The sequence below is a fragment of the Aspergillus luchuensis genome, chromosome 8, assembly GCF_016861625.1.
Source record: "Aspergillus luchuensis IFO 4308 DNA, chromosome 8, nearly complete sequence".
NCBI classification, from domain to species: Eukaryota; Fungi; Ascomycota; class Eurotiomycetes; order Eurotiales; family Aspergillaceae; genus Aspergillus; species Aspergillus luchuensis.
In genome coordinates, this window is record NC_054856.1 from 81,025 (window position 1) to 102,455 (window position 21,431).

The 21,431-nt window shown below is 50.4% G+C and overlaps 9 protein-coding genes across 9 annotated transcripts; 2 read left to right on the forward strand and 7 right to left on the reverse strand.

Moving 5' to 3' along the window:
* Nucleotides 1-179: 179 nt before the first annotated feature.
* Nucleotides 180-1,838, reverse strand: AKAW2_80021A (uncharacterized protein; the record flags this gene model as incomplete). Its single annotated transcript, XM_041680995.1, has 2 exons — nt 180-1,204; nt 1,259-1,838. The coding sequence occupies 2 exons, from the start codon at nt 1,836-1,838 to the stop codon at nt 180-182; spliced, it is 1,605 nt and encodes a 534-aa protein (XP_041547982.1).
* A 2,631-nt stretch (nt 1,839-4,469) lies between these two features.
* AKAW2_80022A (uncharacterized protein) lies at nt 4,470-5,146 on the reverse strand (the record flags this gene model as incomplete). Its single annotated transcript, XM_041680996.1, has 2 exons — nt 4,470-4,908; nt 4,971-5,146. 2 exons carry the CDS (start codon nt 5,144-5,146, stop codon nt 4,470-4,472), a joined length of 615 nt encoding a protein of 204 aa, XP_041547983.1.
* Nucleotides 5,147-6,671: 1,525 nt separating this feature from the next.
* AKAW2_80023A (sugar porter family MFS transporter) lies at nt 6,672-8,510 on the reverse strand (the record flags this gene model as incomplete). Its single annotated transcript, XM_041680997.1, has 5 exons — nt 6,672-6,754; nt 6,819-7,424; nt 7,484-7,939; nt 8,020-8,289; nt 8,393-8,510. The coding sequence occupies 5 exons, from the start codon at nt 8,508-8,510 to the stop codon at nt 6,672-6,674; spliced, it is 1,533 nt and encodes a 510-aa protein (XP_041547984.1).
* Nucleotides 8,511-8,993: 483 nt separating this feature from the next.
* Nucleotides 8,994-10,994, forward strand: AKAW2_80024S (uncharacterized protein; the record flags this gene model as incomplete). Its single annotated transcript, XM_041680998.1, has 4 exons — nt 8,994-9,250; nt 9,318-9,553; nt 9,614-10,272; nt 10,323-10,994. The coding sequence occupies 4 exons, from the start codon at nt 8,994-8,996 to the stop codon at nt 10,992-10,994; spliced, it is 1,824 nt and encodes a 607-aa protein (XP_041547985.1).
* A 107-nt stretch (nt 10,995-11,101) lies between these two features.
* AKAW2_80025A (Zn(II)2Cys6 transcription factor) lies at nt 11,102-13,323 on the reverse strand (the record flags this gene model as incomplete). Its single annotated transcript, XM_041680999.1, has 8 exons — nt 11,102-11,497; nt 11,591-11,942; nt 11,998-12,228; nt 12,291-12,606; nt 12,663-12,826; nt 12,884-12,957; nt 13,015-13,124; nt 13,176-13,323. The coding sequence occupies 8 exons, from the start codon at nt 13,321-13,323 to the stop codon at nt 11,102-11,104; spliced, it is 1,791 nt and encodes a 596-aa protein (XP_041547986.1).
* A 404-nt stretch (nt 13,324-13,727) lies between these two features.
* On the reverse strand, nt 13,728-14,800 carry AKAW2_80026A (alpha/beta hydrolase; the record flags this gene model as incomplete). Its single annotated transcript, XM_041681001.1, has 3 exons — nt 13,728-13,874; nt 13,972-14,325; nt 14,390-14,800. The coding sequence occupies 3 exons, from the start codon at nt 14,798-14,800 to the stop codon at nt 13,728-13,730; spliced, it is 912 nt and encodes a 303-aa protein (XP_041547987.1).
* Nucleotides 14,801-16,165: 1,365 nt separating this feature from the next.
* AKAW2_80027S (uncharacterized protein) lies at nt 16,166-16,700 on the forward strand (the record flags this gene model as incomplete). Its single annotated transcript, XM_041681002.1, has 3 exons — nt 16,166-16,195; nt 16,254-16,320; nt 16,390-16,700. 3 exons carry the CDS (start codon nt 16,166-16,168, stop codon nt 16,698-16,700), a joined length of 408 nt encoding a protein of 135 aa, XP_041547988.1.
* A 272-nt stretch (nt 16,701-16,972) lies between these two features.
* Nucleotides 16,973-17,490, reverse strand: AKAW2_80028A (uncharacterized protein; the record flags this gene model as incomplete). Its single annotated transcript, XM_041681003.1, has 3 exons — nt 16,973-17,268; nt 17,322-17,400; nt 17,461-17,490. The coding sequence occupies 3 exons, from the start codon at nt 17,488-17,490 to the stop codon at nt 16,973-16,975; spliced, it is 405 nt and encodes a 134-aa protein (XP_041547989.1).
* A 1,710-nt stretch (nt 17,491-19,200) lies between these two features.
* Nucleotides 19,201-20,887, reverse strand: AKAW2_80029A (carotenoid oxygenase family protein; the record flags this gene model as incomplete). Its single annotated transcript, XM_041681004.1, has 5 exons — nt 19,201-19,860; nt 19,911-20,048; nt 20,097-20,473; nt 20,523-20,646; nt 20,702-20,887. 5 exons carry the CDS (start codon nt 20,885-20,887, stop codon nt 19,201-19,203), a joined length of 1,485 nt encoding a protein of 494 aa, XP_041547990.1.
* Nucleotides 20,888-21,431: the final 544 nt, after the last annotated feature.

A 21,431-nucleotide genomic window follows, 5' to 3' on the forward strand; every position in this document is an offset into this window, starting at 1 on the left:
CTAAAACGAGCTAGTGCCGCATTCACATTAGGTCATACAATGAAATTTTAAAGTCTTAACATATACACGGAAATGAAATCATTAAATGAAATTATGCCTCGTAAAATGAAATTGGTTTACAGAAAAGTGCACGCCCCACGGCGGCGTCGCTAGTCACATCGTCACGTCGTCTCCATCCCCTACGAATCCAGCAGCACCGGGTTCTGCACCACTGGGTACTTGGGGAAGTTAGGCTTGTATACGGCCTGGCAGCGTCCGTTGTAGGCGCCGGTAGTGCTCATCTCGATCGCCAGCTCGTTGCCTGGAACTCCCAGGCGAGCCAAAGGACCGTTAACGGGTTGAGCTTGGTCCCATCCGGGGCCGGCGCTGGGCTCCTTGATCCAGGCCACGAACCAGTCGTTCATGTAGTCCGCCAGCTCCTGTTCGGCGGTGGTAACGTCGCTCAACTTGGAGAAGCACTCATTACCACCGTGGAAGAAGGGCACCTCGCTGCCGTGGGAGGGGCCAATGCCGGCGACGCCAATCACGTTCGAGTAGTTACCAAACCAGCGGTAGATCCAGGTGGGCTGCTCACTCGAGCGCACGTCGACAAGGTAGTCGGTTGAGCAGAGGAAACGGGCATCACCGTAGCAGGCGCCGCTCTCGAAGGAGACGGACGAGTAGTCAGAGCTGTTGTACGCATCCAAGAGCTCCTCGGACGGCACCCAGGCAACATCCGCGTCGAAGGTGTGGATCCACTCGGTGAAGTTGGTGTTTTCAGAGGCATAGGCATAGGCAAACAGACGGCCCTCCTGGTCAGAGTTACCAACCATAAGAGGCAGGGACTTGGGGTAGTGGCCTTGAGCAAAACGGTCGGTGTAGTTGGAGAAGCGGGTGATGTTGTCAACGACGGGGGAGAACCAGGTGTTGGAAGTGGAATTGAAGTAGGTGGTCTGGAAGGCGTAGGTATCAACCTCGCGCAGGCAGTCCAGCGTGTAGTTGCTGGCATCACAGCCGAGCGTCACGTTGGCCGCCAACATATCCTCAACGACCTGAGCCAGAGCCACACCGGCCGGGGCATAGGCCGGACCGGACTCAGCATTGGCCGACATCTCCACGGCGCCGGCCAGGAAAGTCTCCGGGTGATTCCAGAGGTAATGGTCGACATGAACACCGCCAGAGGAGTGACCACCCAGCACGATGTTCGACTTGTTTCCTCCGAAAGCTGCGCCGTCGGTTAGTAACAGTGACTAACTGGCAATGGAACTAGAAAGCATACCTTCGATGTTGTCATAAACCCACTGCACGGCCAATTCAACATCCATGATGCCAAAATTCTGCGACTGGCCCTCCAGTTCCGGGGCATTAGGCGAAGCGTAGATGCTCTCGCGGTAGTTGAAGTTGACATAGATGACGTCCTTGCGGGCGAAGTTGTAGCCCTGCCATTGGGCATTACTGCTACCACCAGTAACCATGGCTCCGCCGTAGATATAAACGAAGACGGGCAGATCACTACCGCTTAGCGGAGTCCAGATGTTCAGGCTGAGGCAGTCCTCGCTCTGGGCCGTGATGGCGGTGCCAGACATGGCCTGCGCGCACGAGGGGCCATAGGTGGTAGCATTGAACTCGCCTCCGGCAAAGCACGACAGAGCCTTGGGGGCCTTCCAGCGGTTTTCACCAGCGGTCGTCTCGGCAAACGGGATGCCCAGGAAGACATTGGTGTCATTTTTCTCGAAGCCACGGATGAGACCCTGGGAGACGGTGACGGACGGGGCCGTGGCCTGGGCGGCACTGACCAGAGCCAGGGCGGTGGCGGTCAGGCCCAGGGCCTGGTCAGCAGTCTTGCGCATCAAGCCCATGCTGGAGAATGGCAGTATAGAAATTGAGGATGAGGCGTGCAAGAACAAGAGCCGGCATGCTGATGGCCACGCAGCAGGGGGTCCCTATTTAAACGGGTCGCGGGTGAAGAAGGGAAAAGCCGCGCCCGGAAGGCGTGGAATTTGCTCCGAAGGAGAGAATCCATGGTTCTCCACCCGCGCCGCCGTTCCGCTAACTGGCACCACTCCACCAGGGCGAGACCAGGTCTAGCTTGATTGGTACAGCGAGTCGATGGATGCGAGACGAGGCCAGTCAGAATCAGCCGATTCAGTGGAGATTAGTCCCATGGTGCCAGTTCTGCATGCTGTGTATCGAGTATTCTGTCGTCGGGCGGGAATCTCTCCCACGTGGTGGACAGAGCTTGGCGTGGGAGGCGCAAAGCTATCGATTCTCGAGTCAGTCAGAGACTTCCTATCAGGCCATACTGCTGCCTAGATGCAATGGAGGGGAGAGCAGACCAGGAAGGACTGTGACTAATGGATATTGCTGGGGATGGGTCGTGCAGAGATACGAAGTATGTTTTGCTGAGGGTTCAGAAGTCCCTAGAAGCAATACCAGAGGGGTGGAGAAACAAGAGGTATCATTGGTGGTACTCGAGTCAAGAACGATGAAGTAATAGTACTCTTCGCTGAGAAGGAGAGTGGAAGGTGATGAAGAAGCAGCAGAAGTTGATTGTGATGTTGGAAATTGGAAGGTGGAAGGTGGGAAGAGGGAAGGCAGTACCAGTACCACGTGATGGAGTTATTTACTCGGCCACGTGCTGCTGGTCACTTCCTTCTCCCTCTGTTTCCCTCTCAGTCTACTATACTATCATGTTCACAAGAGGATACCATTCAGAGTATCTCCTGGGAGATCTGCCGGCATCACACATTTCAGTCCTAGTCAATCCCGTCTTCCGAGGTCTCCACCATGCAAGGAACCGGCAGTTCGTCCCATTGCCATGTGGTTCGGTTATCGACACTGGACATCCACAAACAGCCACCCCAATAAGGTTTTAGTAAAATCATGATGTTGACAAATACTTCCAACGGGTTATCTATTCGTTCGTCGACCGGCCTGCCCGCCATGAACTGAAGGATAAACCGAGTCAAAAAAGGGAGAGGGTCCGCGCACCTCGCGGAGTTTACCCAATTCGGTACCCGCCGAAAACAATGCAGCGAGACGAGGTCAGCCACAGTGTTATACTTGATGGCAATTCTGCAAACGATGGAAGAGGCAGCCATCACGACGTAGCATTTTGGAGATAAAAGAGCTTCACGCGATTGTGCTAGATCAGAAATAGACGTCATTCCCGACCCTAGCAGGATTGAATTATTTTTTCGCGACCTGCACAAGGGATTACTCATTTGTGGGACCTCTTACATCCCATCGACCTGGTTCTGGAACGAAAGAAAGCCTTGACATGATTCATTCGCTCTACAAATCCTGGGATCTTTAACCGAAGAGGATTGAACGACATCCGCGAGAAGCAATTCCAACTTAGCCCACGAGGCTCACCGAGATGTTACCGTTCGTGACAGCCATGAGCATGTTTTCTAAAAAAAAAAGAAGAGTAAACTCCCCACCCCCCACCCCGATAAAGGGATTGTTCAGCATATGAGGTCTATAGCTGTTGTCAACGGGTTACTCCTGTAAGCAATTACCGGTCATACAGACCGAACGGCTGGCCCCCGAATGTTACCAAGTCTTTGATCTGGTTTGCCCTCTAGTCAACACGGCGTCTCCCAGGATTATTCACCAAAAAGCATTCCCGGTGATGGAAGGGAAGCCCATGGCGGTTGTATTAAGGCAGCTTATGAGCTGGCGATAAGATTAGTAGGGCGCCTTTACTTCTTTCATCTCCCTATGAGGCACAGCGATAGGGCACAGTATGCCTCAGGCAGCACGTGTACATCGCGATCCCACATTCAGCTAGAGAGTCTTCATTCTGAATTCCAGTCGATTATCTTCAATCTTTTTCGCTATTACGAAATATCTGTCGCAAGAAAGAAATTCCAAAACTACAGTTTAATCGAAAAGAATCATGATATAGCCCGACGGTAAAGTAGACTTACTTTTCTAGTCGTCCTTGTCGGAGGGGAAAAAGTGTCGCAACCAGGTGGGTATTCAAGGGCTCGGATCTTGAAGCCTATCAGTTATTTGTGCTTTTCTTTGGCTAGTTAGAATGTAAAGATTAATTCGACGTAGTATCAAAGGCTCTTTCACGGTCAGAGAACCAAAACATTACTGTCTGTCATCTACTTCGCTTCCTTGATGTGGCTAGTCACACGGCAAGAAATCTCGGACACTGAGACGGACACCCGACAGGGAAAGAAATCTCCAGTAGGCTCATTATACTTAAGTAAGTGTTCCTGAAGTCCACCCCGGAACTCCTGAAACAATAGAAAGTGGAGACGAAACAGCATGAGAGAGAAAAACCTAATATCGAACAGCTTGCTTGGAGAACTCGTAACAGGCACTCCAAGCCCAATCGGACATGCCGTTCACTGTACGAAGTTGCAAGATTGTGAAGCATCACAGCATTCTTCAAATCACATACCAAGCCTGAGAAACTTGAGGTTGAAATCATCTTTTATCATCACGGCCGCTTCAGCCTATCTGGATTTGGCGGCTTAGAAAAGCGACGCCAGAGAAGGGAAACCGCCAGACGTGGACGAGCCCAGGCCAGATAGACCACTCAGTCCACCCAGTCCTGTTGCGGACGAGGACTCCGAAGAGGAATCACCGGTCGAGGTGCTTGAAGAGGTACCAGATGAAGACGAATCGGTCAACGAAGAAGTGGTGGTGTCGCTGAGCTTAGATTCCAGCCACTGAGAAGCTTCACCCGTGTTCATGACATAGGTGAAATGTGCGGCGGTGACGATAAGGGTACCATCGCAGACCATATCACCCATGGCACAGTAGATCTTGACCTTGTCCTTGGGGAAGTTGCCGATTTGACCTCCCTCCTGGGCATTGCGGGTGTAACCAAACAGCACAACGCCCTTGATCTTGTCCTTGACGTCGTCAGAAAGCTGCTTGATGGAGTCGTCCATCACGGCTGTTCCTTGACTATATGAAAGTTAGCAGGTGCACAAAAAAAAAGGGTCGGAGGGTATTGAAGAGTCACTAACCTATACCCACCAGCCAGGATTTGGCTGTTAGGGCACTTCGAAGCAGCCAGCTTGAAGAGACTCTCCGCCTCGCTGATGGCAGCCGGCGAAGTGTTGTCTGGGAGTGCATTCGACATGAGATCAGCCGTATATGCGGGCCCCACGCCCTGGCAGAGGACCTGGCCAGCTTTGGCCATCTTGAGGTCGTTGCACACAGCAGGACCTGTGGAGATACCCTTTGATTCTCGTCAGTATTCGAGTGCTTGATTAGGTAAAAGGAAGTTTGTTACTTACGAGCAGGCCAGGCTCAGTAGATGCTCGGGCAAAGATGAAAATAATGGGCTTGCAAGAGCCCTCCCGCAGTTCGTTGCCATCAGAAACTATACAATTAGCCGGGGTCGCTCAGAGAAAAGGATGATGGTATCCGCTTACGTTGACGTTCAGCAAGTCCCATGGGACTCGCAGCAGCAAGACCTGCCAGCCCGACCAGAAAGGATAGAAGCTTCATTGTGATGTTCACTTGGTGCTATGCGAAAGAAAAACTTCACTAGTCGATGCCCATCACCTGGGCAGCAGGGCTGAAATTTATCTTTCAGGTCTTTCCCACGCGCCCAGCACATCACATGGCGAACCCATTACTGTGCCGATGCCCAGAGAAATAGGCTAGTTTCATTGTTTCAGGCAGAAGTATTGATATAGAGTGTATAGAGGCTCCGGGCAAAGCGACCGACCAATTTTTGCAAACCACGGGCTAAGGAAGGGGGACGAACCGTGGACTGAGGGTTGGCATCGTGACATGCCGAGGACCCTGAGTTAGGGATCCTGGTGCCGGCGCACCAACGGCGTGTTTCACATCCCGACCATGTTTTTGGGTCGCCTACTCCAGGACCCTGACTTTGAAGTTAAGTCCGCCGTGTTATTCTTCGAGAAGCCTCGACAGGTACGATTGCCAAGCAATCAATGCATGGTTTTCTCGACCATAAGTGGTTTCAAGTAAACAAAGTCCCTCGGACCCAAAAATCAGCCACGGTCGATCAACCGGGCGATCCGACCACGCCCTCGTCTCGGTGGACGGTTCAGGGACGTAGAATATGGAGAAATGCGAGCCTAATGCTATTAACGTTTCGTTCGCATAACAAACTTTGGGATTCAGGGACGGGTAAACATCGTCGAATAAAACTCTTACGCTGATGTCATTTGCATGGGTCGTTCCATAGTCGTTTTCTTTCTTAGCCGGTGAAGAGTCCAGCTGTGACTACCATCACCATAGTGCTATTGTTTGATATGATCACCCCCTGTCGGAGCCTGCCGACACTGCAGACCCTTAAGGGACAACGTCAAACTTACTTCGATACCATAATCATGGTTCGTTTTCAATTCGCGCATATTCGTGTAGCAGACAGAAACCTCGTTTACCCGAGGTCCGGCCGAGCCTAAAGAAAGTCTGGTACCGGATAGATATTAGTAAGTATCGCAATAGTACACTAGACGCATCTTCTTTACGCTTTCTACCAGAATAGAATGCATTAGTACCTGATACTGGAACTTCGAAGTCTATTTATTGCTCTAAAACAATGCTAGAAAACAGATTATAATGTGTGTGCCCGCGAAACGCTTTATCGCAAGCGAGAGCAGAATTAGGTTCGCAGCCATTGATCACTGAATAACATCTCATATAGTCTACCCACACGCGCAATGTGAGTCGAGTCCGGCACCTCTTCCCTATACCTCCTCCACTTCCGTCGCATGAGCCTCCTTTTTCTCTTCGAGGACAGGGTCACCTGGCACTCCTGGGACGTCATAAGCTGCAAAAAGAGATATTAGTCACGTTGTTGCCTAACAATAAGCAAGGGGGAATGTTTGTCATACATTTGAAGCTGCGGGCGGAGACACCATTCTTGAAGAGGATTTGTATCTCTTCCAAGGTGCGTCCGGACGTCTCCGGAAGCAGGAAAAATATCCAAACCGTTGCTGCGACCATCAGGCTACCGTAGATGAAGCCGACTCGGGCGCTTAAATTGGCAGCATCGCTGTCGAAGAGATATGGGAAGGTAAAAGTCACCATCCAGCTGCAAAACCAATTGACTCCCGTCGACGTAGCCATCAACTTACTGCGGTTCGGTCCGGCAGCAATCTCCGAAGTAACGACCCAAACGGCGGGGCCCAGGGAAAGATTATACACGATCATGTAAATGTATACCATAGCGACGATCAATCGGTCGAGAGTCATAGTTTTATGGGATGCTGTTCCGGCCCCGCCGACAATCAGAAGCACGATGGCAACAAGGACGCACGAGAGAAGAAGCATAGGGCGACGGCCAAAACGTTCAACGCAGTATTGGTTCAGCCATACCGCGGGCATGGGGACCAGATACAAGCCCATCTGGATCAGGAATGAATTGGTCATTCCAATAGCCGAGAAGAACACAATTCCGTAGCTGGTGATGAAATTGATTCCAGACGCTTGTTGCCATGCTGATGGGGAGAGACATTTAGTTTCGGAAAACAATAGAAGGAGAAGGGTTCCATCTTACCTTGTAGTGCCATGCCCAAGTATGCTTTGCGACCGTCCTGATGCCAGTGTAGTAGCTCCCTCCACGAACCTTCAGCGCGACGTTCTTCTTCGATTGTCCCGGATATGTACAAAATTTCGCTCTCAATCACGTCGGGTCGATTGCCGTGCAAGCGACGGAGAGCTGCACGGGCTTGCTCCGTCTTCCCCTTCTTCAAGAGCCAGCGAGGTGATTCGGGGGCAAACAAGATAAGCCCCGGGACCAAAATGACTGGGAAGACCAATTGAACCGCCATGGGGATCCGATAAGCGCCGCTGTCGTTCCGATTCTTGGTCGCATTGTCCACGATGACACCCAGTAGCAGTCCAAGACCAACATCGAATTGGTAGAGAGAAACCAGAGCCCCACGGAACCGGGCCGGGGCACAGTCGGCGACATATAGCGGAACCAAGCACGAAATCAGACCCACGGCATACCCTACGCATCGGTTAGTAACAGTTGTAACGTATCGGCGACCGCAGCGGTGGTACAGCCTCGGTCAATGAATAAGTACCGACCTAGGAGTAGCCGCCCAACAATTAACAGAGCAAGTTTATCGGCGGAGACCTGAAAGATCACTCCCAAGACAACGAATGTGCTTGAAACAAACAAGCCCCCTCGGCGACCGATTCTGTCATCGACAAGGTATGAGGATACGGCTCCGACGAGCTCACCGACATTGATAATACTGGTGGTGAGAGATTGAATGCTGGAGCTGAGAATATAGTCGCCGGTTGCACTGTCATAATGTCCATAGGCTTTGATGAAGGGCTCCATCACCAGTATACCTATAGGGATGTGTGTTAGCGTACTGTAATCAAAGCAGGTCCGCCAGTATCATGGTCTTCAGCGGATCGCTGGTCAGCAGAAGGATTAAAGCCACACACGCACCAGAGTAATAGGACGAGTCGAAGCCAAATTGAAACGCTGCGATGGTGATGAACAGGCAGATTGCAATGGCACGCCAGTCAGCTCGGGCGGCAGCTGCGGCCGACATTGAAGCCGTCATAGTGAAGAGAGTATTTAGACAGCCAGACGGATAACCGATTTGAACGCACAAGGAAAGAGTAAGACATTGTGCAATGGGCGCTGTCAGGATGTGCTTTTCATATTGAGGCAACTTGGGGATGAGTTTATCCTTTCCACCCCAGATTTTTCTCGTCCCCAAAGCCGGGGTTGCGGAGAAGCCTGTCAGCCGACCGAATGGATGAGATCCCAGCCGTAAAGAAAGAAATTGGCCGAATGCTAGCAGCGTAATTCACCGACTAGAGTTCACCGGCGCGGTCCGAACAGCGATGCTGATTGGGTATGGGACGGATTAGCTTGGGATGCGGACGGCCGCGAACAGCAAACGGAAACAAGGGGGATCCACCCTAGGGATGCAACTCCACGATGGTCGATCCCGACAGGTATAAATCATTAGCCGCGCCGACCATGTTTCTTGGGATCGCAAACACCTGTTCAATTCTATTCCTTGCTTCACACGGACACTATGGCTGCTGCAGTGCGTCAGCTTCGGGTGCCCGAGGATCCTGACCAGGCTCCCGCCTCGTCCAGCGACCCAGTAGTCGTCATTGTCCCAACGCAAACCTCGCCCTCATATCCTCAGCGGGTGATCGGTCGAAAATCAGCCATCTCGGGAATCGAGGAGTTTCGAGGGATCCCGTATGGGACTGTGCCGGCGAGATGGCAGCATGCATTGCTCCGTGATCGCTTACCCCGGGATGAATTTGATGCAACACGAAACGGGTAGGTCGACATGTTGCTTCGGGGTGTGCAGGACTATAGCCCGCTAACTTCAATACCTGTGCGTCAGTCCTCGCTGCCCTCAGCCGCAAGAACCTAACAACACCGACGAGTTTCAATCTCATCTCGAGTTCCCGGCCGACGTAACAGAGTCCGAGTTCGACTGTCTCAATCTGTTCATAACAAGACCCAGTGCTGCGATCCTTGCTGCAGCCGGTTTCAGCGCGCAGGGAGTGAAACTGCCAGTATATGTGTATATCCATGGAGGAGCGTATAGCTTCGGTGCTGGAACAGACCCGATGTGGGGTAAGTTGCTAGCTTGAGGAACTGGTGTAATCAGTCACAGTACCACTGACTGCCTAATAGATCCGGCTCGCCTCGTTAAGAAATCGGTTGAGCTAGGCACTCCCATAATCGTGGCCACCATCAACTATCGTCTCAACATGTTTGGTTTCGCGGCTTCATCCGAGATCATTCAAGCCCAACCGGAAGGTCAAAGGAAAGGGTGCAACTTCGGCCTGAGCGATCAGCGAACCGCTATTCGTTGGGTGCGTCAGAACATCGGTGCATTCGGCGGTGATGCCACCCAGGTCACCGTCGGAGGTCAATCAGCGGGTGGAAGCTCGTCGCATGCCCACGTCCTGGAGGCTATTCTTGGCAGAGGCGAGCCCTTGGTTCAGCGAGGAATCATTCAATCGGGAACTCTTGGTGTGCTCGGTCCCATTTCGATGGACGTCTCCAACGCCCGCTGGAATGCTTTCTGTCAGCATGCAGGAGCTCCCGCAGGCGATGCTATTTCCCGAATGGCTTTCATGGCTAATCTTCCGCCAGCGGAGATCCTGCAAGCAGCTGGCAAGTTGGGTTCCATTGTCTGTCCCTTAGTGGAAGATGATCTTACAATCTCAGAAAGGCCAAATGGTCGCTGGAAGGTTCACCTTGATGGCCCCGAGACTGAATCTGTGACGGAAATACCGGCCTCGAGGACCGAGGTCATTCCGGTTCTGATCGGTGATACCGATGTCGAGGTCAGTCGGTCCATCGCACCGGGTCAATATCATATGCTTACAACGAACAGGGTCTTTTACATATGAAAGAGGTAAATAAAATCAGAGATTATGAGCATCTGAGCGAACAACTATATGCAGGGGTGGAGTCGAGGGAGTTCTTGGAACAATTATATCAGGCCTACGGCTTTCGGCCAGACACTTCCTCAACGGAGCTGAGAAAACGGGTGCTTCAGATGTTGACGGATATACAGTTCGGATATCCTGTGCAATGTGCAAGACAAGAACTAAAGGATTGGGAGGTGCCCATGGAAAAGATTACAGAAAGCCCCACCGTTCCCCGTCCTACTGCGGTGCACTCGTACCGCATGAGTGTGGGCAACCCATTTCCGGGACCCAGGCAAGGGATTGCCCAGCACTGCGTCGACTTAATATATATCTTTAATTGCTTCGCAGATGCAATAAGTGTTGCAGACGAGGCCTTGCCAGCCGAAGCACCGACAAACGCCGCCCTTGTCGACCGCGTTCAAGAAGATTGGATCCGATTCATCACGGCCCCATCTCCCGATTTCGAAACCGGTAACGCAACTGTCTATGGCAGTGATCGAACCACATCAACAGTCCACATGGACTCGGATCAGACTTGGACGGATAGATTGCACAGATTCCAGGTTCTGGGCAGACGTTGGCGTTCCGCCCAGCAGGCCATACAAGCCATAACTGGTCCGAGCCATATCATATAAAGCTTTAGTAGCATAATGACAATTGTTAGACCCTTATAACCCTTTGGGAAGGCCTAGCAGTGCAGGCTTTGATACAGTAGTGAACGGACGGTATGTTTGATCTATTTTCAGCTCATTGGGCCAACCCATAATCCAGTATAGCCTGGGGCCCAGCGGTAACGAAGCATTTCTGGATCCAAAGATGATTGCGGGACACCAGTAAGTTCCGGCGTCAAGTGACTATGGCTGGGGGCAGAATCCCCAGAAGATTCAGCCATATTGAATGACAGTGTCCGGCGCAAGAGCTTGGCAAACGTGCGTTGGTAGTCCATGTTTGTCGCAGCTACAAACATGTCCAAAACCTGTAGATTTATAGAACAATTGCGTAAGATTAGGTCGTCTGATTGCTTCCCCAGCTTTTGTGCCAGAATGAGAAAGATGAATGAAGACTGTAAAAAGTAGGTTCCGAAGAATCTATACATCAGAGACAGCTGTGGATCGATCCGCAATATGTGTCGGGCAACCTTCATCGAATTCATGTGAGCAAAGGTGTGTACAAAAAGATAGAACGTCGAGTTCTTCTTCAGGATATGCCAACGCAATTAGTGGTGACTCACATTTGCACAAGCTACAGCATGCTCGCCCGCTGTCAGAAAGTCGGCAGAAGACTGCCATGTAAGGTCTTGATACATCCGCACCACGTCCATTGGACCATGTAGTAATACAAACATGCAGTGGTACATGTGAAATCCATAGTAGGCCACTGGTGGGACTTCTGCTACCGGACATGAATGGCAATCTGGCTCAGCAATCGACTTGAACTCCGAGCCTACAAGAGCCTCAAAAGATTGATACCACATCCTGAGGTGCTGCAAAATATTCGTTTGCACCGTGTTCAAAAGATCATGGCATGTGTTAAATGTTGAGTGGTCGCTAAGGAAGCGATATTCCAAGATTTCGCCCAGAATCCTGCACTAGATTCAGATACGACGGCTTGAACTTGGCGAACCACAGGGAATCCTACCTTGAAAGAGGCAGAAAAAGCCCTAGCATATCCAGATTCCCAACATTATAGCTGAGTACTGTTTCATGCGCGCCTGGCTGTTCACCATGGGGAAGTAATGGCCCAGGCTGATTCCATAATGCATCAGGGCGTGGAGTCGGGAGAAACAGACATTCATTGTCGGTTATTCGCGGTCGTCCGTTGAATGACAAAGCCGCATGTCGATCTATGATATAGGTTGCCCACCATAACCTGTCATGATCTCAATATTAACGACCTTGTGGCTAGTGTATATTCTGGCATTTAGGACAAACCTCCTCCGTTCCTCTTTGTCATCCTGACTAAGATCGGGTACATCTTTGTGTAGCTCCAACTTTTGAACAACAAATCTGAGAAATATAAGCCAGTATTGCAAACTCGACTCGACCGATCTTTCGCTCGGGGCGATACTTGTCATGATAAATGCCGTTAAGGCATCATCGAACACATGGTTAGTATCGGGTAATGTCCTGGGGTGAAAATGCTGTATTAGCTTGTCAAGAAGATAGCGTCCTTGAGCCATCCGCTCATTAACTGTTCGTTCGGATACATAAAGTGACTGCTCCGCCGGCGGCATGAAACAAGCGACACCTGTAGCGTGTAAGATGGCTGAAGGGTCATTGCTCGGGAGAAGTCCGTAAGCGTACATAGGATTGAAAGTAGCAGGGTTGGCAGTATGGGCCTTGGGGCACACTGATCTAGGAGGCTACCTTTTCGGATGAGTAAGACATGAAATTCTTGGTTGGGTGAAGCATAGAAGTGCTCCAACAGACGACAGGCCTCGAAACGTGAAAGTTGAAGCGGGGAAGCGCTATTGCCTATGGTGAGCGTGATAGGCTCCAAGACGTGATGGAGGTTGGGGGAATACCTGGGCGTGGCTTGTTCCGATGTCAAAATATGCAGATCGCAAAGACAGTCCAATACAGGATAATCAGGTGCATCCTGCAGTCGGGTTCAGCACATTTGCGCATAAGCCGGGGAGGGTGTCATGGGCCGCACCGACAATGGATGTTCCGATCTTTGAGGAGGTATGAACGGGGGCGTTCGTCTAGTTGGTCGCCTTCCGCGTTTCTTAATCGGGCGACTGGAAGTGCACTGTATCCCTAATCCTGGGGTTGATCAGCAATGGCCGGGTGAGGCAGCGGGAAGTGGAGGTGTACGATGACAGCGGGCGCATCCTTGGGATCGAGGCGAACATTTGAGCTTATGGCGATGGCACTGGTCACAAGCAACGAGGGTCTTCTTCCCTTGATGATGGCATAGTAAAAGAGAACCCCCACTGGTGCGCTGCGAAGGGTCTGCAGTCATTGGATGGTTAGATTAACGAATGATAAGTCGAGGCTAGAGGCAGAAAGTGAAGGAGTGGAGAGATTTGAGGCAGCGCCGGGGAGGCAGATCCAGATCCTCACCTCACCGCCTCCGGAGGGTATCGAGGAGGCCTTGTTACTACTTGTCCTAGCGACGTCTAGCCAATTGCACCTTTTCTAGGTTAATGTTTTCGCTGCTAAGTGGGCCAAAACAAAACAGTATACTATGAGTATCGCTGCTGGGCTATATCGCGCGACGCGGTGACATTCTCAACACAAGCCGACAAGAAGAAGGCATTGTAAAGCTATCACTAGCCATGGATACTCTGGTTACTGGCCGGCATAACGGCCGTCAGCAGGTCGCGCTACTTCCTCGTGCTTGACATGGTTTTTCAGGGTACTTCCCTAAGCTGATTGTGAGATGGCTGATCTCATGACCTTAGCCCGATTCGTTACTATGATCACAGGTGCTCTTGTGCTCTGAAGTGCTGCCAGGCATCTCCAGGAGCGCGTTGTATCCCAATACATGGATGATTGTTGTTGATATAATACCTAACATGCCTCAGGTTAATGATAATGTTTCGAAGTGTGTTTGAAAAGTGAAATTCAAGACGGAGTTCAACACAAATTATGCAGTGGAGATACCAACACCAGTGGCTTGTTCCAGTCCCTCCTCAACCGATTGTTGGACCAGCAGGGCAACATCACGAGGCATGCTCAAGAAAGGCGAATGAGAAGAGTCCAGGGTCAGGGTTGTAACGGATCCCATAGTGGCGACGATGTCTTCCTGAATCTCTAGTGGCAGAGTCTGGTCCTGCTTGGCATGGATGTATGTGCATGGAATATACTTCCATGGCTCGTAAGTGTTTGGCACCTGGGAACACGCCGCTGTCATGGGAAGAAGCTGAGAAATCCAATAACCTTGAGCATCGCTGGGGAGGTCATTGTAGAACAGGTTGGCCGGATCGCTGATTTCCGGATCGTTCGCATAGAGTAGGTCACCCTGGTCCAGTCAGCCATTCAGTATCGTTCATGTATCGCGGCCATATTGACATGATGAGACCAACCTTGAATTCCCAGTATGTAGGGGCAACTCCACCAAAATAACCGAGAAGGGTCTGGCCCTTGGGGACGACAAAAGCCGCGAGGTATACGATCTTAACAATCCCACCTGCCTTTCCAGCCGCACGTCGCTCGGCGACGCCCAAACCTTCAGCTGCGCCCGACGTAACCGCACCTCCGTATGAATGAGCTACAACCGTCACAAAATGGCCGTCATCCGCGAGTTTCTCGATGGTAGCGTGCAGACTCGCCCAGTCATCCACCATAGTTTTCAGTGGTGGGGAGGTGTTGCCGATGGACGGGTGAGCCACTGTGGTGGCATTGAGCCCCCGGCTTGTCAGTTCATCCTGCAGCTGGCGCATGCAGCACGGCTGATGCCAGGCACCAGGGACAAGGACAACAGTGGAAGGGGCCATGATGGAGATTGGACTGCTTGAGATTGAGAGGGGAAAGCAAAGAAGCGAAGTTTGCAACAAGTAGGCGTAGCGGGGTAATCAGGACCAAAGTCAACTTAACCCAGATGATGAGTTTTCAAATGGCTGGGCCATCCCGACTTTACCTCTCCACCTCAAGGCACTAGCATTGTGGTCGTTATTGCGGCTATCCACGCACTAGTCCCGCGATTCCCACAGGGGATGAAACTAACTTGTTGGAGTGCTTATAATGATAGGAAGCTTCGTCGGATCATGTGGGAATGATATGTAATGCCTAGAGTGTAGGCAAGAATTAGCAAAATCTGGACGATACTACTGACAAGATGGTGGTGAGAGGACAGGGGGATATACTTTTTGGCACCTTTCGAGGCGTGCATGAAACCATGGATGCCTGCATGCCTGGCACTTGCAGCGCGCCTTTCCTTTTTCGGTCAGCGGCGGGCCAATCACCTTTTAGTAAGTCAGTAAGATCTAGGGCAGATTCTCTGAACTCGATCGATTTGCAACTCACCCTTGTTCAATAAGATCACGCTATTATAGCCGGTTCTTTACAGAACTGGGCCTAAGGTTACTAGTTCACCTTGACCTAACTAAGCCTTACTTTGCACCCGAGAAAATAACCAAACTGAATGATGGCTTGCTATACAACTAATGACACTACCGACGTCTATTGCAATGTCCGCCTTGCCCTATCAAGTCGCCATGTTTTGTATGAGTAACGTAATGCTTTGCATGCCATGTACTCAACATTGGGTTTGATTATTCCACCGTGCAGCATGTCTGGGACACACTGATAATGGCGATCATCTCAACGGACAAAACGACAACCCTTACCTTCCCATCATCTGGCACGTGTTTGTGAAGTGTCTCACGTTAGTTCTCATGTAGTACTATACAGTGTCGAGATCCGAATGGATATGCTACCCTATGAGCTGATATATCTGGTTTCTCCGTTATCCCGCCCACGCCTACCATGTCTCTCTTTCACAGAGAATCGATTGCCTTGTCTACTTTTGCACAGCTGTTTCTGGCTTGCCCGGGAAACGAAACAGTGACTGCTGGCTAGTGAATACTAAACTCGCACATTTTAATGGCCCGTCTTTCTTGCGCTGCTGCGTCGGAATACTATCTCATTGCGCAACAAACACACCCTCCAATCGTCTTACCTCTACCAGAAGCTTGTTCGCCTTGTTGCATCTCAGCTAGAACACAGAATAGCTTCTATATCTTGTCGCAAGACTTTCTCCGCTCCGGCTACACTTAAATTACCTCGCACTCTATAAGTTCTGATACTCCTCACCTCAAGCTCTCCCCTTACATCACATCCGAGCCAATCGGCCATCAACCATGCGTTGGACCCCAGAAAATGAGGAACTGGTACCGTGCCCCTGAACAGATACCCAATCATCACATTCGCTAACCCAGAAAACACTAGCTATGGCGGACCATTTTTGAGACCCAGACTCTGACTCTAGATTTGGACAAAATTGCCGAAGGCTGGCGTGAGTCCATCATTTTTAGGCCTCTTGTTTAAACAAATGTCAGAAGATCATGGATGCTAACCCCGACAGCCGGTGATGATAAACCCACAGCAAAGGCTCTGAAGGAGCACCTTCCTAAATATCGCAAGGGGATCAAGTCCGGTATCTCATTCAGTATGAATGGGAAGCGCCCTGCCGATGATAGCTCTGCTACACCTACCCCCAAGAAGAGACGCGCAACAAAGAAGGTCAAGGAAGGGGAGGTGTCAGATGATGGGCCTACCACACCGACCCCTAAGAAGAATCGCCAGACAAAGAAGAAGGTCAAGGAGGAGGAGGAGGTATCGGACGATTCTGGTGTTGAGGCTCATATTTCTTCTGCTGTGAAGGATAGGGATTAGGGTGTCGTGACCTACGGGCTGACTGTCCATAGAGGGAATTTGTTTATCCTAGGTCGTTTTTGAGGTCTTTACATGGCGACGGATGCTACTTAACCGTGGAATCGATCAATAGTAAGATGCAGTGCCTATACCTTCCTATTGCTACTATCTCCATCCATCAATCGAGGTCTATCTCAACAGCATTCTCCTGTTCCCGTATGTAGACCAATACAAACCGCTGCCGCCCAGAGATCCATAGGAAGATGTAATAACAACCCAGCCCCAGCACACCATCATTCCACAGGTTCATTCTTAATCTCAGGCTTGACCTTGATTTCAGCCTTTCCATCCTCATTGATGGTAGTGGCATCATCCTTCTTAACTTCCGATTTGGCAGACCCAGCAGCAACGTTCTTGGTCTTCTTCTTCGCAGGAGTTGCTAGACCATCTCCCTTACGCTTCCTTGGGGTTGTAGTCGGGGTTGTATTAGCAGTTCCACCACCAGTGCCAGTGCACGCTGCTGGAGATGCACTGGCTGCCTGCTTCCTGAGCCGTATCATGCGCTGCTCAACGGCGCAGGAGGTGCAATCTATGTTGGTCAGTATATATACTTCGGGTAATATAAGAAAGGGCAGAAAGTACCTCCGCCCATATGCATCGCTAGTTCTTGATAGTCGAGCTTCAACTTTCCGCGCAACTGATTCAAGACACCCACGAAGAGCTTGAAAAGTTAGCTTTGTATATAACCGTGGCACATAGTATATGAAGATAACTGGCTTACCTTGGCGTCTGCTTCGGACGACCAGATCATGGTGGTATCGCGACTTAGTCGTAAGTTGTGGGAGAAGGGTATGAAGTAGTTCGTGATGGGTGAAGTGAGGAGTAATGCGAAGGATCCGAAGCTGTAAGCGAGGATGGACAGATCGAAGGAGAGGAGTATCTGGATGGGAGGAGAAGATAGTTTCGGAGAGTAGTGTTGTGTTACTGGTCAGACTTGGATATAAATCACACTGCTACCTGTTAAGAAGAGTGTCTAAATGTGAAGAGCGAGAAGCAAAGAAGAGATCTGGTAGTGGACACTGGTGTTAGTCGCCGTATCTGCTGGATTCGTCACTAGCTGGTCGGTGGGCTCGTTTTCACACTTTATTCACTTCAAGGATCTCTTGGCCTATTGAGAGAGACAAATATGAGCTGTACCTTGACATGACTAGGTGTTAGTAGTAGTTTATGGTGCGCAAAAGCAAGCAAAGGGCAGCCTTGTTTCGAAAGATACCTGAGCATTATTTCCAGACTGGCCCGACTACATGTATGGTGGTCCTGTATTTCCATGTACTCAAACCATAACCATTTAATGTTATCCAAAGTCAATATATCATGATTGATGTCAAAGCAGCTCTCAGTCCATATCCCATAGTATGGTGTATCACACGTGATATTTTCCTGGTGCCTGAATGCCTCTACATATTGCCTTATATCTCAGGCAGGTTGCCCGCATCACCTGGCCCGATCAGACAAGGGTCTCCTCTTTCTCCGCATTCCCCAAAGCTTTTTTTGCATTTCCAGTCTATCGGCCAATTGACAGCTATCCTTGCTCTCTGTTGATTGGTAAGCTTGAGGCTATGATGAAGTCGCAGACAACACAGTCACAGTCTTGTGCACGGTGCAGAGGTACGTTCCTTCAGTCCCATTCCAAACGGCGATTATTCAGCTGCTAACGCTGTGGAAGGTCGTCATATCCGCTTTGGGGAATATTTATGGCTTCATCAAGCTGGAAAACCGACTAAACTAACATCTAAGCGCAATAGTTAGCAGCGATACACCATGCAAGTCTTGTAAGAGGACCGGGCCATCGTGCAACCGTGTCACCCCGGAGCTTCGTTTTCGACCGACAACTCGTTCAAAGCAGGCATACGATTTCTCATCCGATCAGACATAGGTTGGCTCTAGCAGCAAGCGTTAATTTGCCCTATTACCTCGGTCTTTCCTGATCCAGAGGCATATTGGCCAAAAAGATGGCTCGACTCGGGGAGTCACAAACGCATGAAGCCATACTTCATTCCTTTTTCCGCTGGTTCTCGTGGGTGCGTTGGACGCAATACATCCTTTCTAGACCAGACGGTCGTGTTGGCGTCTGTGGTGCATCGGTATGACTTTGCGCTACCTTCTTCGGGGTGGAACATATATCGCCATGGGGCATTTAATTTAATCCTGGCGAGTTGCCGATGAAGATCTGGCGGAGGGGTATTGCGGAGTGAATCAGCTGGCTGCGAGGAATTTGTATATATGTGACTGCAGTAGTACTCGGATTGTTGCCCGTCCGTGCTTCTATCATTTCGCCTTATATATTAGGCGGGGTCTCAGCTCCGTTGAATTAAGCCCATCAGTGACTTAATCGGGATATATTCATTCCGCACAGTATGAACGTAGCAGTTGCGTCGGACCGCAGTATAATTTGGCGACGTAGAAGTAAATAACGTTCTCCATCCTCTCATCTCCCATGCGAATCACAATAATGCATAACTTATACAGACTGCATATCACTACTATCGACCCAATTTCCATGCAGGCCGGGCCGAAGCCGAACCGGCAGAGGAATAACCGCTCTGGCCTTGCTAATATCCGTCAAATCCAACAAATGCAGCTCGCTTGTCATCGACTCGTAGTTATTGACCAGAGCCATGAGGTATCCGTCTCCTTCGATAGAAGATCCTGCCTTTGGAATGAAAACCGGCTCTTGCACCAGATGTGTCTGACCAGGGAAGTAAACCTCTGAGATCCCAGTCTGTAAGTCCACGTGAGCTAGAGCATTATATAGAGGGTACCCGCCCCCGAGACGAGGCCCTATTGTTTCAAAGTCAGTGCCCAGGGAGGGATCCATGAGATCGAAGAAACAGTGTTGATGCTTTCGTGTGGCGAAGCGATCGTCTATTCTGTAGAATTCACTATTGCCGGTATGTAGGATCTCGGGGTCAGACAGTATTTCACTAGTTGTGTTCGGGTCGATTGTGAATCGCATTAACTGCGACGTGATTGTGCTGGGCTCTGGTGCTGACCCCTGGCTGTCTGGCCACCAGAAAAATACGTTCTGTTTGCTGATACCGAGGTCGAATATAACGTGTCCATTGTGGTCTTCGTACGCGTTGAGTGTATGTCCAGGAAAGGAGTTGTCCCATCGGAGCCACTGTTACAAGTCAGTGCGCTGTATGAAGAGTTGCATGGAATGGTAACCACCTTAACGTCTCCAGACTTTGGTCCCCGTCGAGGGATGACGCCAATATACAAAGGGGTCTCGGGACTCCATTGCCAGTGTTCCCCGCCAGCCTTGAGGCGATCGATGTCGCATAGTTGGGGAATAAGCGGGAAGAGTACCTAATGGTGTTAGTCTTTCATTCAAGTTCTAATTGACTTGACACTCACCCAGTTCTCGGTCACCGCAAAGTCATGTATCATGGCACAAACAGGCGCCACAAACCAGCAAATGTCGGAGAAAGACCCATCTGGCCTGACCTGGTAGTAACAAACATCTGGTGTGCCATCACCCTTTGCCTCGTAGCCAAAACAGACCATTTCGCCGGTCTTCGGATCAAACTTGGGATGTGCCGTGAAAGTGACACTTGGAAGTTGTCCTTCGAAGTCGTACAGACCTTTTGTCTCCAAAGTCGAGGGATCCATCGCATATGGCGGGGAGTCTTCCTTCAGGGCCAACAACTGCCCATTGAAGAAGACAATGTTGGTATTTGCTGTGCTACGGATCTTGAACCGGACGGCATCTGTGAACTTATTCCGATATTTTCCTGTACCAGTTAGCAAAGCCTAGTAGACTTCGATTGAGAACCGGCATACCAAGAAGGGCTTTCCCTGCTTCTCTTTCGCGCACGAATTTCTCGGTACGTACGAACTTTTGTTGCCACGATACGATGCCATTCTTAATCCGAAAGGCGCTAACATTGCCATCGCCATTGAACCACTAGTTCTTTTTAGCACATCCGCTACAGCATACCAATGGGGAAGTAAATACAAACCGGATCATTTTCGATGAAGGGTGGCATCTGGGGATCGGGCATTACCCGAAAAAATGTGCCGTCGATGTCATTTGGAATATCTCCATAGACCTCTAGATTGTTCACCTCGCCCTCAACCCGACATGGCTTCATAAAAGCCGAGAACTGCGGCCTGTCGGGAAAGTGGAGAGTCTTCGGAAGAGACATGGAGGGAGTTCTAAATCGCCAACACTCTGTATAGAAAGGTAAATATCACAATCGCACTAATAGACAAATTGATGCTATGCTTCAGAAAGTGTGTTCTTCCATATCATTAGCAAACACGTCTGTTGAGGCGCCCTGGCTAACTTTATAGGTAGGCGAAGCATTGCCGAGTTGCGGGCTGCGCACTTTCAAGAAAGCCGATCATGTTGACTCAGCGGAGAACCCCCACTCCGGGGAGGGGCAGGTCTTATACTATGTCTCAGATGAATCAGAGCATGAAGATGAGACAAGGCAAAACAAACCGGATACTAAGAATAGTCAGAGATGGGTGATGATTCAGCGGAATGAAAATACCTCCGAGCAGCCGGGACGGGGTGGCTTAGTCGTCGTAGTATCATTTCATACTAAATACCGATCAGCTGTAAAGTCCCTGGACATCCTCGACAAGATGAGATGTCCTCTTTTCTTGACTATTGTGTCACAAGTCACAAAGCATGAGCTTTCAATATGCATCTCATGAATTCTGGACTGTAAGGGACCCCCCTCA